This window comes from Calonectris borealis, chromosome Z (assembly GCF_964195595.1).
Source record: "Calonectris borealis chromosome Z, bCalBor7.hap1.2, whole genome shotgun sequence".
Lineage (NCBI taxonomy): Eukaryota > Metazoa > Chordata > Aves > Procellariiformes > Procellariidae > Calonectris > Calonectris borealis.
Genome location: NC_134352.1, coordinates 43,329,152 through 43,348,088, shown reverse-complemented (window position 1 = coordinate 43,348,088; position 18,937 = coordinate 43,329,152). Strand labels below are relative to the sequence as shown.

Below are 18,937 nucleotides of genomic sequence, written 5' to 3'. Positions count from 1 at the left end.
AAGGCAGGAAAAGATTCTGAGGAAAAATAAGGGTGGCATGTCTTGCCCATGGCAAGAAACTGGGACAGTAGCCCCTGCAAATCAGTGAACAGGACAGATTTCCCGCTAAAACCAAATACTCCTCAAGAATAAAAAGATATTGAAAAGGACTATCTGCAGCACTTCAGTCACCTACCACATTGTTATTCCCACTTTCAGGCTGGGATATTTATCAAGCATGCAGAGGCACAACTGGAATGGGAGAGTGCAGGGAAACCCACTAGGTCCAGAGTCCTGCTGCCTTTGTGGGACTCCGTGGGCAACAATTCGGCAAGGATGCTGACAAGCACATCACGAGAGGACAGGAAAAGACTTACTCAGACAAAATCCGTGCACTCTGAAAACAGGAACATTCAAAACACACCAGCTTAGGGCTCAGCCAGTTTACTTGCACTCAGTTTCCTGGTGCTGTGAGTGACTTAGAAGAAGGTGCAGAATGAAGGCGGAAATAGAAAAATATGTATTTGTTATGTAAATGGTTTCTCAATGCGCTTTTCCTCACCTATTTTCCAGATTTTTTTTTCTCCCACCGCTTTCCTCCAATGGGCTTGATTTTCGTCCATCACTAGGTCAGCTACTTCAGAATTTTTCTCATTTTAAACTCATTTTATATTAGGTTTACATCTAGTGTAAATGCTAATCTGATCCATGCTAAAAAATCTCTTCTATTTAAGTATACAAGCTTTCTATTTCTAATAGTTATTTTTTCTATTCCCTGTCTTAAATATTCAGCTGTCTACTAAATAAAAGTAATGAAGTTCTGAGGCTTTTGAATGAAAATTTACCACAGACGTTATGGAGGCCTTACGGGATATTAACTTATCTCATTTATGGATGTGCTTCAAACAGGTACAAACATTGATTAAAAGAATGTATTCATTGTAGTGTACCACCTCACTGGAGAGTGTATTAAAACAAAGCTCTGACAACTGTAATTTGATTTATTTGAGTTAAATGAAATCATTCTCAGGACAATTATAACCTTAAGGCAATACACTAAAAATGGAGAAAAATATTAAAGCTGAAGATAAGGGCTAAGGACACAATCAGTATTCTCTCACTGGAATGTTCACTAAAAATAAAAAATATCTTATAAGAAATCTAAACTAAAAAACTAAGCAAACCTTGGCTTCAGCTGCCCATGTATATAAGATGACTATGCTGGACTTCTCCCAGTGCCTCCTTGGACCAGTCACTTTGGTTCTAAGGATTTCTGTTCCAGAGAGGTTCCTATCTAAATTATGTGACAACACTGAATGTTACCGAACACATTTATTTAATGCAAAACATGATGGGTGTTGCTTTTAATAAGGGGAGAGCAAAACTTCTCCAATGTAAGACAACTGCATTGTTTAAACACAGTTTCATGGTTCTCCACTACATTGTGCTGCAGTTTTTGGTGTCATCTTTTGTGAACAACATCCAAGAACAGCTTTATTTGGGATGTTTTGTGTACAACCAGGCTATAGAAAAGCGTTAACATTACCAATTATTTATACAAGCAACTTTTAGGTGTTATTTGACAACATTTTTCTAATGCAGAAATTGACCATGCTGGAATAGATCAATCTATTATGTATTTCAATGAATAAGGGTACTACTTTTCAGGGTAATGCAATTATTCCTACTACCACATTAAAGACAGTAACAAAGTGTATTTATAACAAAAGTAATCACAGTCATATCAAAACGCGTGACTTGTATTTAACAGTCATTAACAATGATTATTGACACAATTAAAATCAATAGCTAAGCATTTTTTAAAAATTCTTTACCTATGTGAACCTGACATTTGTTCTACTTTATTTTATTGCTTGACTCAGGACTATCCAAAGGCTTTGAAAAAACACATTCTACAGCAAATTCTGCTTAAGAGCTCTCATCTTCAAGAAGTATGGTCTTTTGTTCCACATCACCAATCTTTCAATTACTAATAAAATTTAGTCTGGATGATCTATAACCATTGCCAGTTTCTTCCATCTTATCTTGTTCAACCACTTTATTTTCAAGATGTCTGGCAAATGTATTCTCTTCAAAGAATACATTTTCTCTTTAGAGAAAAGGTGGTTCATTTCCTTCTTTGGGCTGAAGACTTCTCATCATACTTAGCATCCTCAAAAGGAAATATTATTTACCCAAAACACTCATTTTGTGACCTATGCTTAATGGTTCATCCTCCCAACACAACACTTTTCTTACTTTGGGAGCCTCATCTAAGTTACTTTTCAAAACTTATGTAGATATGCTTATCTGATTTGATGCACTCTCTTTCTGCTCATCAGTATGCTGTTCCACATCATATTTCCCAGAGTTTATTGATATCCTGAACAGAGTATATCCTCGTTGCTTGCATGAATTCGTGTTAGGAGAATTGAGACTTTTATAATTGGAAAAAACTTTAAAGGACAAGTAGCTTCCTGAAGGACTGGCTCCTGAGTTCAGCATCAAACCACTGCTTTCCACAGCAGAACCTTCTGCAGGTGACTGTAGCACTATTTTACCACCAAAAATGTTGTCAGTACTTGATTCACTAAGGGTACTATCCATTTGCTTTTTGTAAATCTGTTTTCTCACTTCTGACTTTTTGTTTTCCTCTTCTGTACCTTCAAATCTTTCTTTGTTTTTCTGACCTGTATGTACTTTCAAAACTTCAAAATTTAAGTTCAAATCCTCCAAATCATCTACTTTTTCCTTTTGCCTCATGAGAGAAAGCCTGCCCCTTGGTGCTATCATCTGTAATATTTTTGCAAACACGGGAAATGTCAGTCTTTATGGGAAAGGTGGAATTTTTCATCTCATCATCTTTATTATCTAATATGTGCTTTTGTCCCATGCTGCAATTTCCACTGCTGTTGGTCTTTTTTTGTGAAGAAAACGCTGCCTTCTAACCAAGTAGAACAAAAATGTTCTGTTTTTTCTCTTTTGAATTAAGCGACCTTCTTTGGAGACTTTTTTAGTATGGTCTCCCTATCCGATATACTTTTAATCTCTGTCAGAGAAATTCTTTCTGCACAGTTCTCATCAGAATTATCAATTAGGGGAGCCCAAAAATAGGTATCAGTATTTTCATGTGGTGTCTTTGTAACTGTGTTTGAATAATCATCCTCATTACACATAGAAGGATGAGGTTGGGCTTGACGCACGTCTGCCCTTGTTTCTCCCTCATTCAAGCTTTCAAAATATTTTTCCTTGAGGTTTTGTGGTTGGTCAGCAGCTGGAGGTTGGCTCAAAGTACTTTTGAAGATCTCAGGATCCTTTCCTTCCTGTTTATCTATAATTGCTGTTCTTTGTTGATTAGACTGCATCTTACAGAAACACTTGTTTTGAGAAGGTAATGAATTCTCTCTTAAGAAATTAATACGAATGGATTCTTTTGTGCACTCCATGCTGATAGAAGAAATGGTACAAAGTCTAGAGCTCTTGCACACATCAGCATGTAAACTGAGACTGTCTGCCCACAAAGAGCAAAAGCTGCCTGAACTTTCAGATTTCTCTATCTTGCTAAACGGTGCTTTCTCACTTTCATCATCTTGAGAAAAGAGACGTTCCTGGTACAACTGTGAAATTCTTGATAGACAATTGCCCCTGTGAGTTTTACTATGAGTCTGCCCTGTACATTTTCTAGATACTTCTGAACTTGTTATCTGATCTTTTCCCGAATGTGATATTCTAGGTCATTTGTCACTGTATCATTGGATGAACTGAGTGCTGTTTGACTGTATTAATAAGACCTGGGTAAGGCTTACTCTCAACAGCATTTTTCAGGGGTCACCTCTGTAAACATGAATTTCCCTTAATAAGAAGGAACCTCAGCAATGTCTTTTTCAGGCTGAAGTACTCATTTGAAAGTAGATGCTGATTATTTTTAAGTATTTTCCTTGAGTATTTGAGCCCTCTGATTCATATTGCTACTTTTTTATTTTAGGAAACAAAGCAATAAAATACACTACAAGGTAATCAATCACAATTTTAATGATAAGTAAAAAGGGAGCAGTGAAGCAATTGAATTGACAGCACAGCTAAGACTGGCTTTGTGTTTCCAAAGATCAGTTCTCCAAGTTAATATAATCAATAAAACAAATCCATTCAAAGGCTGCTCTTAGCACAAATTTTCCCAAGGCAAAACTGACAGCAAATACTGTCAAGGCAAGCCAGATTCCTTAAAATCTGAAGCTTCCACTACACTTAAAGCCACTAAAGTGAACTGATACAGATGATCAAGAATTTAGGTGAAACACTGCATATTCTTGGGCTTCTGTTCCCAACCTCATCTTAATCCCTTGCCCAAGTAACTCACCTAAGCAGGCTGACTCATATTAAGAAAATAACAAACAAGTCAGAACTCACAAGTCGTGTGATATTATTCCTCAGGTTCAAGATAGGTTAGGCTGACCTTACTACTGACTCAGATCTTCCTCCTCCTCCTCCTTTGACTACTCTCTTCATAGAGCAGAGGACACACGGGCTCAGGTATCAAAGCAATCAAGAAGAAAAATATTATTCCATTCAGCCTCTGCTCTAACAAAGAGTTGTTGCATACCTGCTGGCCTCAGGAACAATGTCCACATCAGCAAAGCAACTGGAGTGAATCCAAGCCATCTGCACAGCCCATCCGACTCCAGCAGAGCAGGCAGCATGAGGCACCACAAGACTGTCAGAAGGACAGTCAAATCAAAATGGCACTCATCAGTTAAACATGGAAAAATTCCTCTAGTATTTATAGGGAATGAATGACATCTATAACAACTGAAATGCTTAATAAATTAAATGTTATCATATGATTTTGTAAAACACAGCAGAGTTGACGATTGATACCTGCAGCCATAAGTAAGCTGCATAAGTAAGATACAGCAGGAAACAAGAGATGGAAGACAGGGGAAGCAGTGCAGAAAAACAGGTTTTCTTGTTCGAAAACTTACTTGGAGTTCCTTCCAAGAAAATACTTTTTCATTATTTCACAGGCTAAGTTTCCTTCCCACATAGTTCTTTTAAGACCCAAAAACTTGACATTCCCTGTACATATCAAGGGCTTTTTTCTAACTATTTTTATTTCTAAATTCTTCAACAGCTCTCTATTCTCCACTTCTAATTTAGACCACAAGAGTAATAATAACTTTGTGCATGTCTACCTTTTAAATATTACCTTTGGGGCCGATAAACATTTTCTTAGTTGCAAGAGGTAAGAAAAACAACAACTAAGCAGTTGACTCAAAATCTTAACTGGCACAGCAAGAAATGCAACCCAGACTCTTGTAGGTTTGATAAAAAGCAAAATAAAACAAAAAACTAGCATTCACAAATAATTTACAAATACTATGGGCACAGCAACAACACCTAAGAACATGGAAATTAACTTCATCTTGCAAACACTATCTGAATGGGAAAGAAAATTACACTGTGCTTTTTTATAATAACTGTTCTCAGAAACCTGATTTTCAGGTTATCAGCCCACAATAATTTTCAAAGCAAGCCTCTCCCACATGCTTTTGCTTGCCTGCCTTCTCTAAGGGTAATTCTCAATTGCCTAAAAGGACCTAAAAGGTCCTTATTAGGACCTTTTAGAGCAATCAAGGAGGTGAATGCACAGCAGAGGCCGTCAATCCTGGATGAACAGATTTCCCTTGTGTGATGCTGTTCAACATCACCAATGTCTCCATTAACTTCTGGGACACTTGAGCTACAGTAGTGCTGTCGTAAATTAAAAATCGCCTGTGATTACTTTATGTTTGGCACAAAGTAAGTTCAGAAGCACAAGACGGGCAGGGGAGAAAGTGACTAAAGATCTCCTGTTTGACTAGACTGGAAACATGTAAGCTGTGATTAAATGCATTTATCCATAACATCAGCCAAACACGACCCTATACCAATTCTTAAAAAAGTGTTTCTGTGCAAGACTTCTGATGGATTATTCTAGAGTGCCACAAGAGGACACTCTTAAACCACTTTTTTTAATGAAGTCCGGCACTTTACAAGTCATTTTGTATTCAGTGGTAAATACAGATTTTTGCTCCCCAGCAACACAGAAGATAAGGACAGTTCTTCATATTCACCAAATCCTGCTTAAGCTCAGAATTCAGGTAGTAAACAATTAATAAAATTTGTTATTATATCTGCTTTAAAAATTTTAGCTCAACTGACAGCTGTAGCCCTTTATACGAATTGCATAAGCTTTGTTCTTACAGCTTTTTCTAATACTGTACTTATACCTTTTCTCTGAAAGCATGTAATATATTTTACACTTTAGTTACAACATTGTTAGAAACTTGCTATTTCCATATCTGTAAAGGTCTGGTACCAGTACTCATATACGTTGTCTTTAATTGCTCAAAGCAACCAGGCATGTATGCTTTTTTTAAAAAAATTACTTAGGAATTACATTTCTAGAAATGTAAAACTAGGCTCATGAAACTAGCAGTAGTATTAAAAGTATTGCAATAACTACAATGTCATTGCCTTATCATTGTTTTAGAGACACTGGGTGCAAGTTTTCTAGATAGAGCCAAGCAAGTAATTAGAATATGTGAATTATACATTAAAAACACATGAGTTGATATAACCCAATCATCAGTTTGGAACAAAAGGAACACAAATACATAAAATACCTTGCTTCTTTATAGTAAACTCTGGTGGAACAAGTGTTTACAACAAACAGATGTAGAATCTTCCTCCATTTTGCTTATTATATGACTTGCAGTAAGTTCTGTGGCCTGAATAAGAACAAAAAAAAAACAGTTAAATGATGAATTAGTTTCTTTACACATACAACTTAACAATAAACTGATTAGGAACAATAGAGTTTAAGATAGCTGGTGATGCTGGTCACTTTTGGGATAAACATGTTTCATACATAACTTCAATTTAAAGTTGCCATGGAGTTGAATGATACTGTTAACCAAGCTGAGTAGGACTTTAACACCTTTATTATAATAATATTGTAATATAATATATTATAATATAATAATGTTACAATAATAATGTTTTGAGGGGTGGAGAGGAACCTCAAAATGTTATTCAAAGCCTCAAAATTAACTTCGGCTTTCATCATAGCGGCAATTAAGTGGATGCAGGATACCACGATTACTGTTGTCTTGACCAATGTGGCCAGCCCTGGGATATTCTGCTAAGGCTTACTTAGGCCCTTCACATCTGTTTGCTGATTTTTGTTCAGTCTGATGTGGTACTACCAAAACAGCTTCTCCCACATCACTAGCTCCTGTTTGATCCACTACGGCATTTCCAACAGGCTAAATCTACCGCACTGCCACCATATCCAGGAAGGATTTGGATAAAGAAAACATGAAGAAACTCATAATAAAACAACCAGAAGTGCTTACACTTCTTAAGCATACCCAGTTTATAGCTGATAATAATATGAACCACTGTGTTTTTTCTCTTTTCTTCTTCTCTTATAATCTACATGGGAGCTGAACATTTAGACAAATGTAACTGCAAGTAGGATTACACTCCTTGCTTTGGAGTCTATATCTTTGGAGACAGTCAAACTTCCATAATTAGCAAGGCTTTCTGGTGTACGTTCACAATTGTAAAATGTTTTAGCTAGATGTGAGCTCTGCATTATTAATGCTTAGTAATGATTACGTAATTTCAAATTTGCTGTATTCCTTTTTCTAGATTGTTACTTTGTGATGAATAGCTCCAGCCTTTGTGGGGGAATACCTTGTGATTTCAGAGTTCTGCTGATTGCTTTTTGCTAAATGCTCTTCTCAGTGTCCTGCCAAGGGAATCCTGATAACTCCAGAAGTCAATATGCAAAGTGCAACCATAAATTCAGAGGTGTTATTCACAGGCAGGAGAGTAGAGACACCCACAGAGCCAAAATCTTTGAAACAGATGCTATTGTACTTTACAAAGGTCCTGAGAGTGCTGGATCATAGTATAATTTGCTATAATTGTAGTCTTTCAGCAAATATGTAAGGACAGCAAATGCTGCAATGCAAGTCATAAAAAATAACTGTTCAGCACACAATATACAGGAATCAGCTGTACATGTTTTACAGCTCAGGAGAACTATGAGTCAAAGTAGTACTAAATTTAAAAGGATGGGAAAGAAACTGAGAACTGTCTCTCACTTTAATGTTATTAGAATGCTTTCAGAAACAGCCCTTTCAGTGTAAAAGCTGCACGTTTTGTAAATAACCAGAAGAATGAAAAGGATACCCCTTTTAATGCACTGCCAAAGGTTTACCCTGCCCTGATACGGACAAACACTGCTACAGCTGCACTTCCCTATAAGCCAGGATGCCCAAACCACAGTTCACAAGCAGCTTAAAGGTGGCCGTTGCAGTCCCTGGTGCACGCAGCCGACGTGTGGGGCTGTGGGGTGAGGCACACCCACGGACACCCGTGCCGGGCAAGCCCCAGCTGCCGGCCTGGCCCCGGCATAGCTCTGCAGCCTCCCCAGCGCGCCAGCGGGAAGGGTCTGCGTGTGCACTTCTGGAAACGCAGCCATCGCTGTGGAGGCAGATCGGGCTCCACCTGACCTCAAAGCGTTTCTGGTGCCGGGTGTTCAGGGGTCGGCACGGGCAAGAGAAGCGGCGGGGAGCTGGGGGTGGACAGAGCCCTGGGCTATGCTGAAGTTCAGTGCAATGGTTTGGAGGTCTAGGGTGTGTATTAAATTTGCACGAGAGGTGGAAGAGGAAGAGAGGCGTAGGAAATGAGGACTTTGGCAGGAGGAGCTTTGTGCTTTGTGGAGTACAGTTGCCTAAATCAGAACAGCATAGGAGACTTCGATTAGAAGGACAATATACAGGAAGGAGGAAGTCATGAGTACGTGGCTGGCAATAGAAACTCTTTGTTTCCAGCCTCTGAGCTCCCTTCCCACACAAACGTGCCAACTATGCTATTGTAATGACAAAGGCACTGCTCACACACTAAAAGAAGAGCAGTGTACCTATACCATGTCATGTTCTTTAGAGACATGTTGGTTTATCTCATTTCTAAGGTTCCAAAATAACTTTTGGGGAAAGCAATGGTGGGCGGGGAGGGGGTGGAGAAGGGAAGAGGACTTCTCACCCCTCTGAGAGAGAGAAAATTTTGAGGATAGAATAATGGTCTCAAAGGTAATAGAATTAGAAATATCTTTGGTGGGCTGTCCAAAGCAAATACAACTCAGCTATCCTGGCTCAACAGTAGGTTTATTCCAAAAAAGCAGTGGGTTGAAATAACAAGAACAGATAGCCAGCTATGAAGCAAAGCTGACTCAATCTATTTTTCACCAGCAGTTGACATTTATTTTGTTTTTATGCCAGTTTACTACAGCGCAGACATCTCCTTACATCACCTTTGTTGTTACAGTTCCCTGTGGATATACCAGGATCTCAGACTGAAGTGTCACATGCCATCAGCTAGGCAAAACCAGTAAAAGAATGGTGGTCATCATGAGGAGGTCATGAGATGCTGTGTTACTGAGTTTGGCGTTCTGGTGGTTATATACCTGCTGAGTGAGGATTACAGCTGTTAACTTAGATCCCAAGAACAAGATTTAAGCAAACTTTGTGCTCAGATGCTTTTTGGATTTGGCTTTGCAGAAGTCCTTTTTTCCCATACTAAGGTGGGAAAAAGTGTATCTCATTATGTCCATCCAGCTCTACCCGTGGGAAGAGGAATCTGAAGATTTGATCTGAGAAAAGTAGTGGACACATTAAGTGACATTTTAGTTTTTATTGCCAGGTTCATTGCACTAGAAGTTAATTTAAAAATACCTGCAGCCCTCTCAAAACTTCTCTTTAGGAAACTATTCCTATGCATAATACTGAAAATCAGAAGATATTTTAAAGTGGTTTTAAAAACAGACTTTTCAGAAGACATTACATTTAGTAGATCTTTTTATTACAGATTCTATATAGGATGTATAGGATTGCAATTGAGAGGCTTTCAATTTCTTCTGTCTACAGCTCTTTCCAGTAATACATGCTCTATTCAATCAATATAGTCAATTATTCTTCAGTCAAAGAAATGTAACCTATTTCAACTCAATTTCTAGTCCATTTAAACCAATTATGTTCTCTTCATCTTTTGTGACTAGCAATTAGTATGTGGTATTCGTTCATCAAGACACTGTTGAAGATTCTAGGGGCCACTTCACTTCTCTGAAGTATCTGCCATTTCATGAGCTCAGCAAACATATCTGCATTGACATTAAAAGCAAGTTAACATGGGAAAAGTCAGAATGAAATAAATAGAGAAGATAATTTTTCATGTTCATGTTTCATATTTTTTTTTTGTAACCATTTTTTGTACTCCTCCACTACATGATTGTGAAGTAGAAATTAATGCCTTATTGTTCTTCATTGTAATGCAGAAGCACTGAGCTGTGGTTGGTTATAGCAGTAAAACTTTCATGATAAAAGTTATGCCACAGCTTTAAATTCTCACTACATCATTAAGCATCAATTCACAGGGACAGACAGTGCTTAAGTTTTCTAGGAGGGAGCTACAAGGCATGTAGAAGGCAAGCTGTGAACCTTTGTAACAGTGTAAGATGGAATTCCTGCAGGGAGTTCATCTGCCTGAGATGAACAGCAATAACCTGCCTTAAAAGAAAGCAACTGCAAGCAAGACAGCTTCAAAACGTCAGAGCAGCTCCTACAAATTTCTGAGGATAAGGCTGATAAAAGATTTGCCTTTGTAGAGGGGCAGAATGAAAGACATAATACTATGCGATCAAAGTCTGGTAGCACGGCCATAATTGTAGAGATCTTCACAAGGTGTCTCAGAGACCTTTTTCCACATAAAACACAGCTGTAAGAAATCCTACAGCAAATCCATACAAACAAAAGGGACAATTACTTCCTTTGGGATTTAAACAAAAACAAAAAACATCAAAACAAAACAAAAAGTCGAGAAACGTACCTTGAAGTTTCTTGCATTCCAGTGCTTGTCATCTCCAGTTTGGCCAACACGGCTGTTGTCAAGTTGTAACAGTTACCTACAGCAACCATTAGTGCTGATTAATGCAGCCTGATCTCTTCAACTGCACATATTGGCATGACATTTCAGTGAGTTGTAATTTTAGAGAAATTTTGTGTGTCATTATTCAGAAAGAAATTATGGCAAATGCTGAATTTCTAACCAAAGTACACATACGATTTTCATAAATTGTGGTAAGTACTTAGAATGCAAACAATGTTGAGGACGATATGCTGTATTCTTATGTTAAAGAAGGAATGCAACCTCTTTTGAAAGCAGTGTTATAACCTACACCATTTTAACTGAATAAATAGGTCTACCTGTACTATATAGTCCTGGTCCTTTACATTTCAAATCGCCAGAAAGTCCATTTAGATTTTGGCACTTTTTATACAGTACAGACATGTCTGCATCTAAATGTTTTATGTGCTCAAGAAGTAGCCCTGGTTTCTCTGACTTAGCTCCCCAAAATGATGTTTAATTGCCTCTCTGCAGACTGTATGTTTCTTACCAGATGCTTTTGCACTGTCTGAGCTCCAAAACAACTTAATGTAAGCAAGCTCCATCCAAAAGCTGCACAGCTTTGCTTGCATGACACTCTAGCCAGATCTGCCTACCAAACGGTTGCAGCCATGTGACTACAGCCAGGGCCTGACTTTAAAACCAGACTTCTCAATTTCTATTCTGTGTCTAGTAATTTTATTTCGGGGCAAATTCAAGACTGTGGCTAACTCTGACGTGGTAACTGGGCAAACCATTCAGCCCTTGGTTAGTGCACCTGAAGCATGTTAATAATGTCTTATTTTAAAGCACTTTCTTAGTGTCTCTCCAACTGATGAATTAAAAAAAGTATGTAAAAAAACCCTGTAAGAGTCCTAAGAAATCTGTACTGTACCATGTACCAACTAATTTTCAACAAAAACTATTATTTACGAAATATCTTTCACCATAAGAACTGTCATAACTGCAGAAAGCTTTTCTCCAGTGTATTTTTATTAGGGATTCCTGCCATCATATCAACATACAAAACAATCAGGATGTTGACATATAGAAATGTGAAATTCACTGTACAAAGATAAGGCTCGAGTTACAGGTATATTTTCCCCTTAGTCTCCATGAAATAAAACCATTTTTAATTCTTCCCAGAGTTGTATTTATAAATGTTAGACAAACCACAAAATAGATTTCAAGTACGTAACATTTTACAATATAATCCAAGCACAGACAGAAATACACAATACTGTACCTATAGATGCTCCATAATCCAAGTCCGTCATCCTCACCAATAAAATACTAGACTGCTACTCTCTCTGAGTATGCCCAACCATTACATGGTCCTGGCCTTTAAGTTATAGGACTGTCATGACTTTCAGTTAAATTACTTTGATAGACCAGAGAGTATCAGGAAGGAAGGGAAGAATTTTAAAAGGCCAGGCCTGAATGTATGCACATGGTTAGTAAAGGCAGGCACATGTGCACACACACGCTTGCATTTAACCCTACATAAAACCTCACTGCACTGCACATTTTCTGAGATTATGTTCTCATGCAACTCAGCTATTTTCTGATAGAGTTAAATCAAGCATGACAATACTCCTACCTCTGGAGTGCTGTAATTCACAGGGACAAGACTGTATTTTTGAGCATAGGATCTAACTTTTTTTTTTTTTTTAAAATAATTATCAGACATACAGGAGCCTGTATGGAACCATGTCTCCATAGTCCAGCAGGATGCCAGCTCTCACAGCCTTCACCACTCGAAACACCTTTTCCAACACCTTTATTTAGAAACAATGCAAGTGAGTAATTTCCTGTTAAGGCCAAATGTCTACTTTAGTTCACTCTCTATTAGGCTGAAGGATTATTACCTCATGGGAAAGGATCATTTAGCTGCAAGTAGCACAAGAAGAAATACACATCAAGTAACGAATCAATAATAATTCTTCTGGGGAACAGATTGGCAAGGACAAACAAAGACAAGAGAAAAACGGCTGTTGTTTAATTTAGCCTTTGTTGGTTGGGAAATTAATAGCAACCCAAAAGTTTTCAACTGAGAAAAGGAACTCCTAAGCCTTGCAACTGTTTTGTCCTTTAAAAACTGGAGAAGATTAGAAGGGAAGGAGAAATCCTCTAAGGAAACTGGCATTTTCAAACCAGACATTTGCAAAGGCTTACATGAGAAAACCAAGCAAAACCGATTCTTTGATATTGAAACTAAAGGAATTTAGGGGAATTAGAGATGTGGTTACAATGTGTTAAATGCACATCTAATAAAACAGCCTTAAATACATCTCCAATTCAAAAATCTCTAAGCAGCAGAAAGACTCTGAGGCCAAAATCAGAGTTCCCTAGTTTAAATATGAAATACATCCGCACTAAGATCGGTGGGGGGGAAAGAATAAAAACCTTCTCCTTTTAAATACAACCTCTGTGGTACATTTGAGGGCCTTAAAATGTTCTCAGCATTGACAAAATTTTACTTAAGTATATTCTCTAAGCTATATTGGAATATCTTTAGATATACAAATCCATGTTACACGAAACAGCATTAGATCATGTAACTGGGCTCGTAATGACAGGGAAAGAGGGTAAGTATGCTGCTATATGTGAAAAGAAGCATATTACTATGCACAGAAAATACGTTGTCTTAGAGATTAGTAATAATGGGTATCAGGGATGAAGATGCATCTCTTAAAGTGTTTAAGCCTTTAATTGTGAGTCAATAGAATACTTTTATGTCAACTGTACAGCCTAATGCTTTGCTTGTAAAAAGGAATACATTTTTCTTCTCTGTCATTTTCAAAAGTAGGTCACTCACCTACTGATATAGCTAGGGTTTTGGCTTTTTTTTTTCTTTTTTTTTTTTTTTTTTTGCTACTTACTATTATCTTCTTCCATGTTATGTACAATAATCTATATTTAGACTGAAGACTCACTCTCTTCCAAAACATACTTGGACTACCTTGTCAAAACTTTCTACAGGGTTGATAAAGTGTAAGACAACCTGACATGTAAGAGGAAGGATCATTACTTCCAGTTCTGCTCACTTCCCCAAGCTTTACAACTGTGCCTTTCAGAAATTCTTCTGTGTACTTGGTGTCCTTTCACCTCCCCCAGGCAGCCCCTACTGAACTTGAGTGAACTTCCTATATATTTCCAAAACCACAGTCCCTCTGTATAGAGCTATATTAAACTCATTCATTCTCCAGCCAGTAGTTTAAAAACAAATCATTGCTAAAACACTAAAAACACCCTACATGCCCCTGTGCATTATTCTTACCAACCTGTACATTTAAATAACATCAGAAGTTGTCTTTTGCTAAAAATTTACCAAAATATTTTAAACACATAAAAATGTAAAACCCCAAACAAACAGAAAAACAAACCAAAAACAAAAACCCAGCATAAACGTTGCTTGTATAGGCATTGGTTAGAAGAGATTGCTGCACTAAGGAGTATATTCAAAAAAGTTTTTCTTTCAGTTTCATTGGATTTAGTGTCATGGATTGAAAGGTTAAGGACAATGAAACATATTGTGACCCCGTCTTATATGATGTAATAGATGAGCAGGAAGTCTGAAATGCAATTAAAATAAAGCTTCTTTTTGGTTACTGAAAGGTGACTGTATAAGCTTGTAACTAAAGGGGCAATTTAAGTACGTAAAGGGAACTTAAGAACCTGAAGAGTTTGTAATGAACTGGATATGAAGACAGTTACCGACTGATGGCCCCAGGGACATTATGGAAGGCTGGCACTAAACTGAAATTTTGAATACAGCCCTTAGTTGTATCATATTTATTTAAAATTTAAAAGCTGCCCAGCCTGTCACGAATGAAGTTTATTTTGCAAGCCACCCACTGCCTAAGGGGGCAGTAATATTCAATATGAAACTGCTGAAACTCCGGCGTCTGACGGATTTCATGGAGAAAAGAGATTTGAAGGTCCGACTCCAAGAGAACAAGGAGAAGAGGGAACACAAACAACAACAGTCCAAGGCCTACAAGGAGAAGTCTGGAGAAACTCTTCACAAAGGCATTCACCTTTATGTTGCTCATTAGAAAGTCATAGCTCCATCTAAGTGCTCTCCGAGCTTCTTTCAGTTCTTCCTCCTCTGCAATCAAAAATGCATTTTCATCTGCTTCCAGTTCCTCAAATGAATCTGTATCATCTTTCTCATTCTCTACTCTTGGACAGGTATCAAAGAGCATGTCAATCTCATCATCAACAGGGGTGGGCAGCAAGCTGGCACTAGGATTGTATACTAGTTCTGAGATGGTTAAAGGCTCTTCTTTCATCTTCTCTTCCTGTTCAATGGCAAGATCAACATTCTCCCCAGTGTCTTTGACTGGGGAGCTTGAAGTCACAGGTACTGAAATCTCATCTTCCTTTGGCAGTTGGATACCTGAAAAAAGGAGATGAAAATAGTGATCCTAAATTTCTGCCTTCCTGGTGGCAAAACTCAGCCTTCCAATACTATCTAACAGAGGTTGGAAAGAAGATTCTGCAATCATTTTGCATATTGAAACCACACCACACACAATTAGCAAAAACTGGAAAAGCTTTTTGAAAAGCTCCAGAGGAGGGCAACATCTTTTACAACACTGCAGTACACCAGATCTGCTTAACTTTGTCTGATGCAGCTACCACTAACAATGGTGTAATGCAAAACAGAAACAGAACAGCCTATTTTCTTCTGACAGTCAGATTTCTGATATAAATGAATACCTAGTACATATGTGAATTGGTGCTATTTGGTGTCTAATAATTATGATAATAATAATAATAATAACAACAACCCATCTTTATTTCTTTGAGATGAATGAAGAGAAAGTGATAAGATAGTGGCTGAGATTGGGAATTTTTAATAGAGCATGACATTAAAAAGAGACAATAGTTTATCATGATGAATTCATATTAACAGTAAAGAGGATAAAAGGAGAGGAAGGTTGACACACAGTATGAGGATTAGGTATCATTGAAATGGAATGGAAATGCCTCACCTCTTTAAAAAGCTCCCTCTCCTCATGTCTCTTTTTTTTTCCAGTCATCTTTCCACTCTTCATATCCACAGTCTCTTTTCTCCCTCTCCTTTAAACTTCTCTCTCCACCTTACAGAGGAGTCTCTCATAGCCTTACTGGTATGCTTGTTTCTTATGACCCCACTCTCTGCCCAAGCCCTCTCCTCTCAAAACTTACTATCCTTTTCCCAGTCTAACACTAATGGCAGTAAGTGTACAAGAAAGTCTAGCTGTTTTGCAGCTACATCAACACTGCAGTGACTGCAGTTGTAGGCGTGGAACAGAGGAGAGTTGGGCACAGAGCTTGGACAGAGTGATGGGAAAACAGTTTTAAATTTGTCCCACATCCAACACTCATTACCATCTTCAGATGCCATCTATGTGTAAAAGGAACAGACTATACACAGTATCATGTGCAATAGTAATATACTATAACGCTTAGTACTTCTCGTTTTGTGATGTTAAGCATTGTGATGTTAAGCACCTCTCCATTCTTTACTAATGACTAATCCAAATGCAACATACAGATAAGGATATAGCAGGTAAAACCAATACAAAGTTACATGACTTGTCCAACAAGTAACTCAGGAAATAAATGTCAAAGTACTATCTATAATTCAGATTAGCCCAATTATTTGATTTCAATGAAAGATGTCTGTAAAAGATAGCGAACTGACATCATCACAAATTCATTCCAGTTTTAGTGCATAAAGATTAAGGTTCAGAGATTTTAAAATGTGATATAAAAGAAAATGTATTACTACAGAAAAACAAGTAGTCAGAAAAGCATACATCTGCAGTGCTAATTACACTAGACATATAATGGTTTTCAGTGTGAAATAAAAAGGTCTCAGCAAGCTCTATTAAAGTTTTCTGTTAAAAGATGGCAAACACATAAAAAACCTGAACTAAACAAAAGGCCCACTATGGTCCTTTTGTGGTAAGGGAAATAAGGCATGATCAGAACCACACTATAAGGAAAAGATGCATCACTGCTCTGTAAACATATCATTAAAATTGAAACAAACAAGGACAAAAATTGAAAAGCAAAAATCCCGATCATGAAGACATCTACAATATAGGAAGATACACAGTTTGGATGCATTTTGGATCACAATTCTAAGCTACAATTTTAAATAGTAACGCAACTACAGTTGACCAAAATTCTGCAAAGGCTCTTACTTTGAAATCAAAAGCCTTTTCACATTTTTTCTTGAAAATGTCCCTGATTTTTTTTTTACATTATTAGTCCTAAGAATGGTAGATACCATTCACTGTACTGAAATTACTAACTTTGTTTCTGAAACCTACTTTCCCTCTATTTGACTAGATAGCAAAAGAATATTCTTATGCCATCAGCTACTGATCATTTAACTAGCAGTATGCATAACTACATTTCAGCGAAGTCGGTAATACTTACCTTACCCTAGACTTTCTGTCACAAATTTTGCATTTCTTGAATTACAAGGTCTTACAATCTCTATTTTCAATTTCTTTTTTTTTTTTTTCCTTTTGTATCTACCATGACTACCATGCTCAGGACAGGACATATCCACAAAAATCTCCATTTCATAACTGATACCAGATTTGTGTACTACCAGGTCACTCAGCAGTAGACCTGCCCTGAGCCAGACACAGGCACATGATCACATTTCTGCCAGAGCGCGAAATACACTTGCCAATACAAAGTTAACATGTCAAAACTTTGTAAATGAAATTAAACAAGCAGATTAATACTTTGTGAAATGGGGCTGCTGCACTAGGAATCTTAAAGTTTGTTAAGATACTTCCTCATGGAAGTATCTGCCATAGTACCTTGCTGTATGCCAGAGTGCCTGACAGTTACCACAAAATCCTCCATGTGACCTCTGCAGCTCTGTTAAGCATGTTCTCCAGACAATCAAAAGGGTAAGTAAGTTACTTGCTAAGTTACCCCAGTTTATAGACTTCCCAAAAATTGGGTGGGCAATGGCTTGTTAATATCCGGTAATTTTAAAATTATAGCGAGCTTAATGCCAGTTGGGATGAAATGCCAATAAATGCAACATAAAATATAAGACATATTACAAATATTTCTAAAAGATATAAGAAATGACAGAACACCTGCACTTTGAACCTACTCACATTAAAACACTCCCTGAACAAGCCAGCTCGCTCCTTACCTGACCAGACAACTTTCTGGATCCCCTTCTTAGTGCATGCTCTTACATGTCACGTTATATTCATTACTGAAAATCTCTTCATTACAGAATACCATCCTCAGGAAGCATCCCCCCTTCAGTAGAGCACATTAACTATTAAAATTCATTTCCTCTTTTAAGTCTTCAGAATGGGCCAGACAGATCTCTTCTCCTGTAATTTGTTCTCTTTTCCTGCTCTCTAGGAGATAAGCTGGCCATGCCTCCAGGTTGAGTTTTCACATTCTGGCTAAATCAACCAAAAAGACCATTTCTGCTTCCTCTTATTTCATCCCTCAGCGAGCCAGCTTGTAAAGCTGACCTAGGAAGATAACTGTTTTTCTTCCTGGGTTAGTTCTCTGATGGTTTTTCTTCCTGACCTGGCTTGTCAGATGTTCTCACGAGCGCAGCACATTACAGGGGATGGAGAGAGAGCAGGAGTGCTCCTCTCACCAGCACCTAGCCAGCAGATCTGCATAGCTGAAATGAAACCTTGTCCGCAATAAAGAAAATGCAGATGTCTCCTTATTAGTTCTTAATTTGACTGCCTAGCTAATAATTCCTTGCCTGAACTACTCTGTCCTCTCCTATCACAGCCATTTTAGAAATTCATCACATTTCAGCATGAGACATGTTTTGTGCTGGAACTTACTGTCTACTCCAGTCTTTGCATTAACAAATATACTTGCCACAGTCATCAAGAGGAGGACACATACTAATTGAAACTAGACACAACAGTATACGATCACCAAGAAGTGAGAACAGATTTGGGGG

The 18,937-nt window shown here is 37.7% G+C and overlaps 1 protein-coding gene across 4 annotated transcripts in view; it reads right to left on the bottom strand.

The window, feature by feature from the left end:
• Positions 1–11,943: 11,943 nt before the first annotated feature.
• The window catches only part of FRMD3 (FERM domain containing 3), a 141,529-nt gene continuing 134,535 nt past the window's right edge, over positions 11,944–18,937 (bottom strand). For all 4 annotated transcript variants that reach the window (XM_075137930.1, XM_075137932.1, XM_075137931.1 and 1 more), the window contains exon 14: positions 11,944–15,370. In XM_075137930.1, coding sequence (XP_074994031.1) covers positions 14,775–15,370 — 596 coding nt within the window. In that variant the 3' untranslated portion in view covers positions 11,944–14,774. The remainder of the gene's footprint in view (positions 15,371–18,937) is intronic.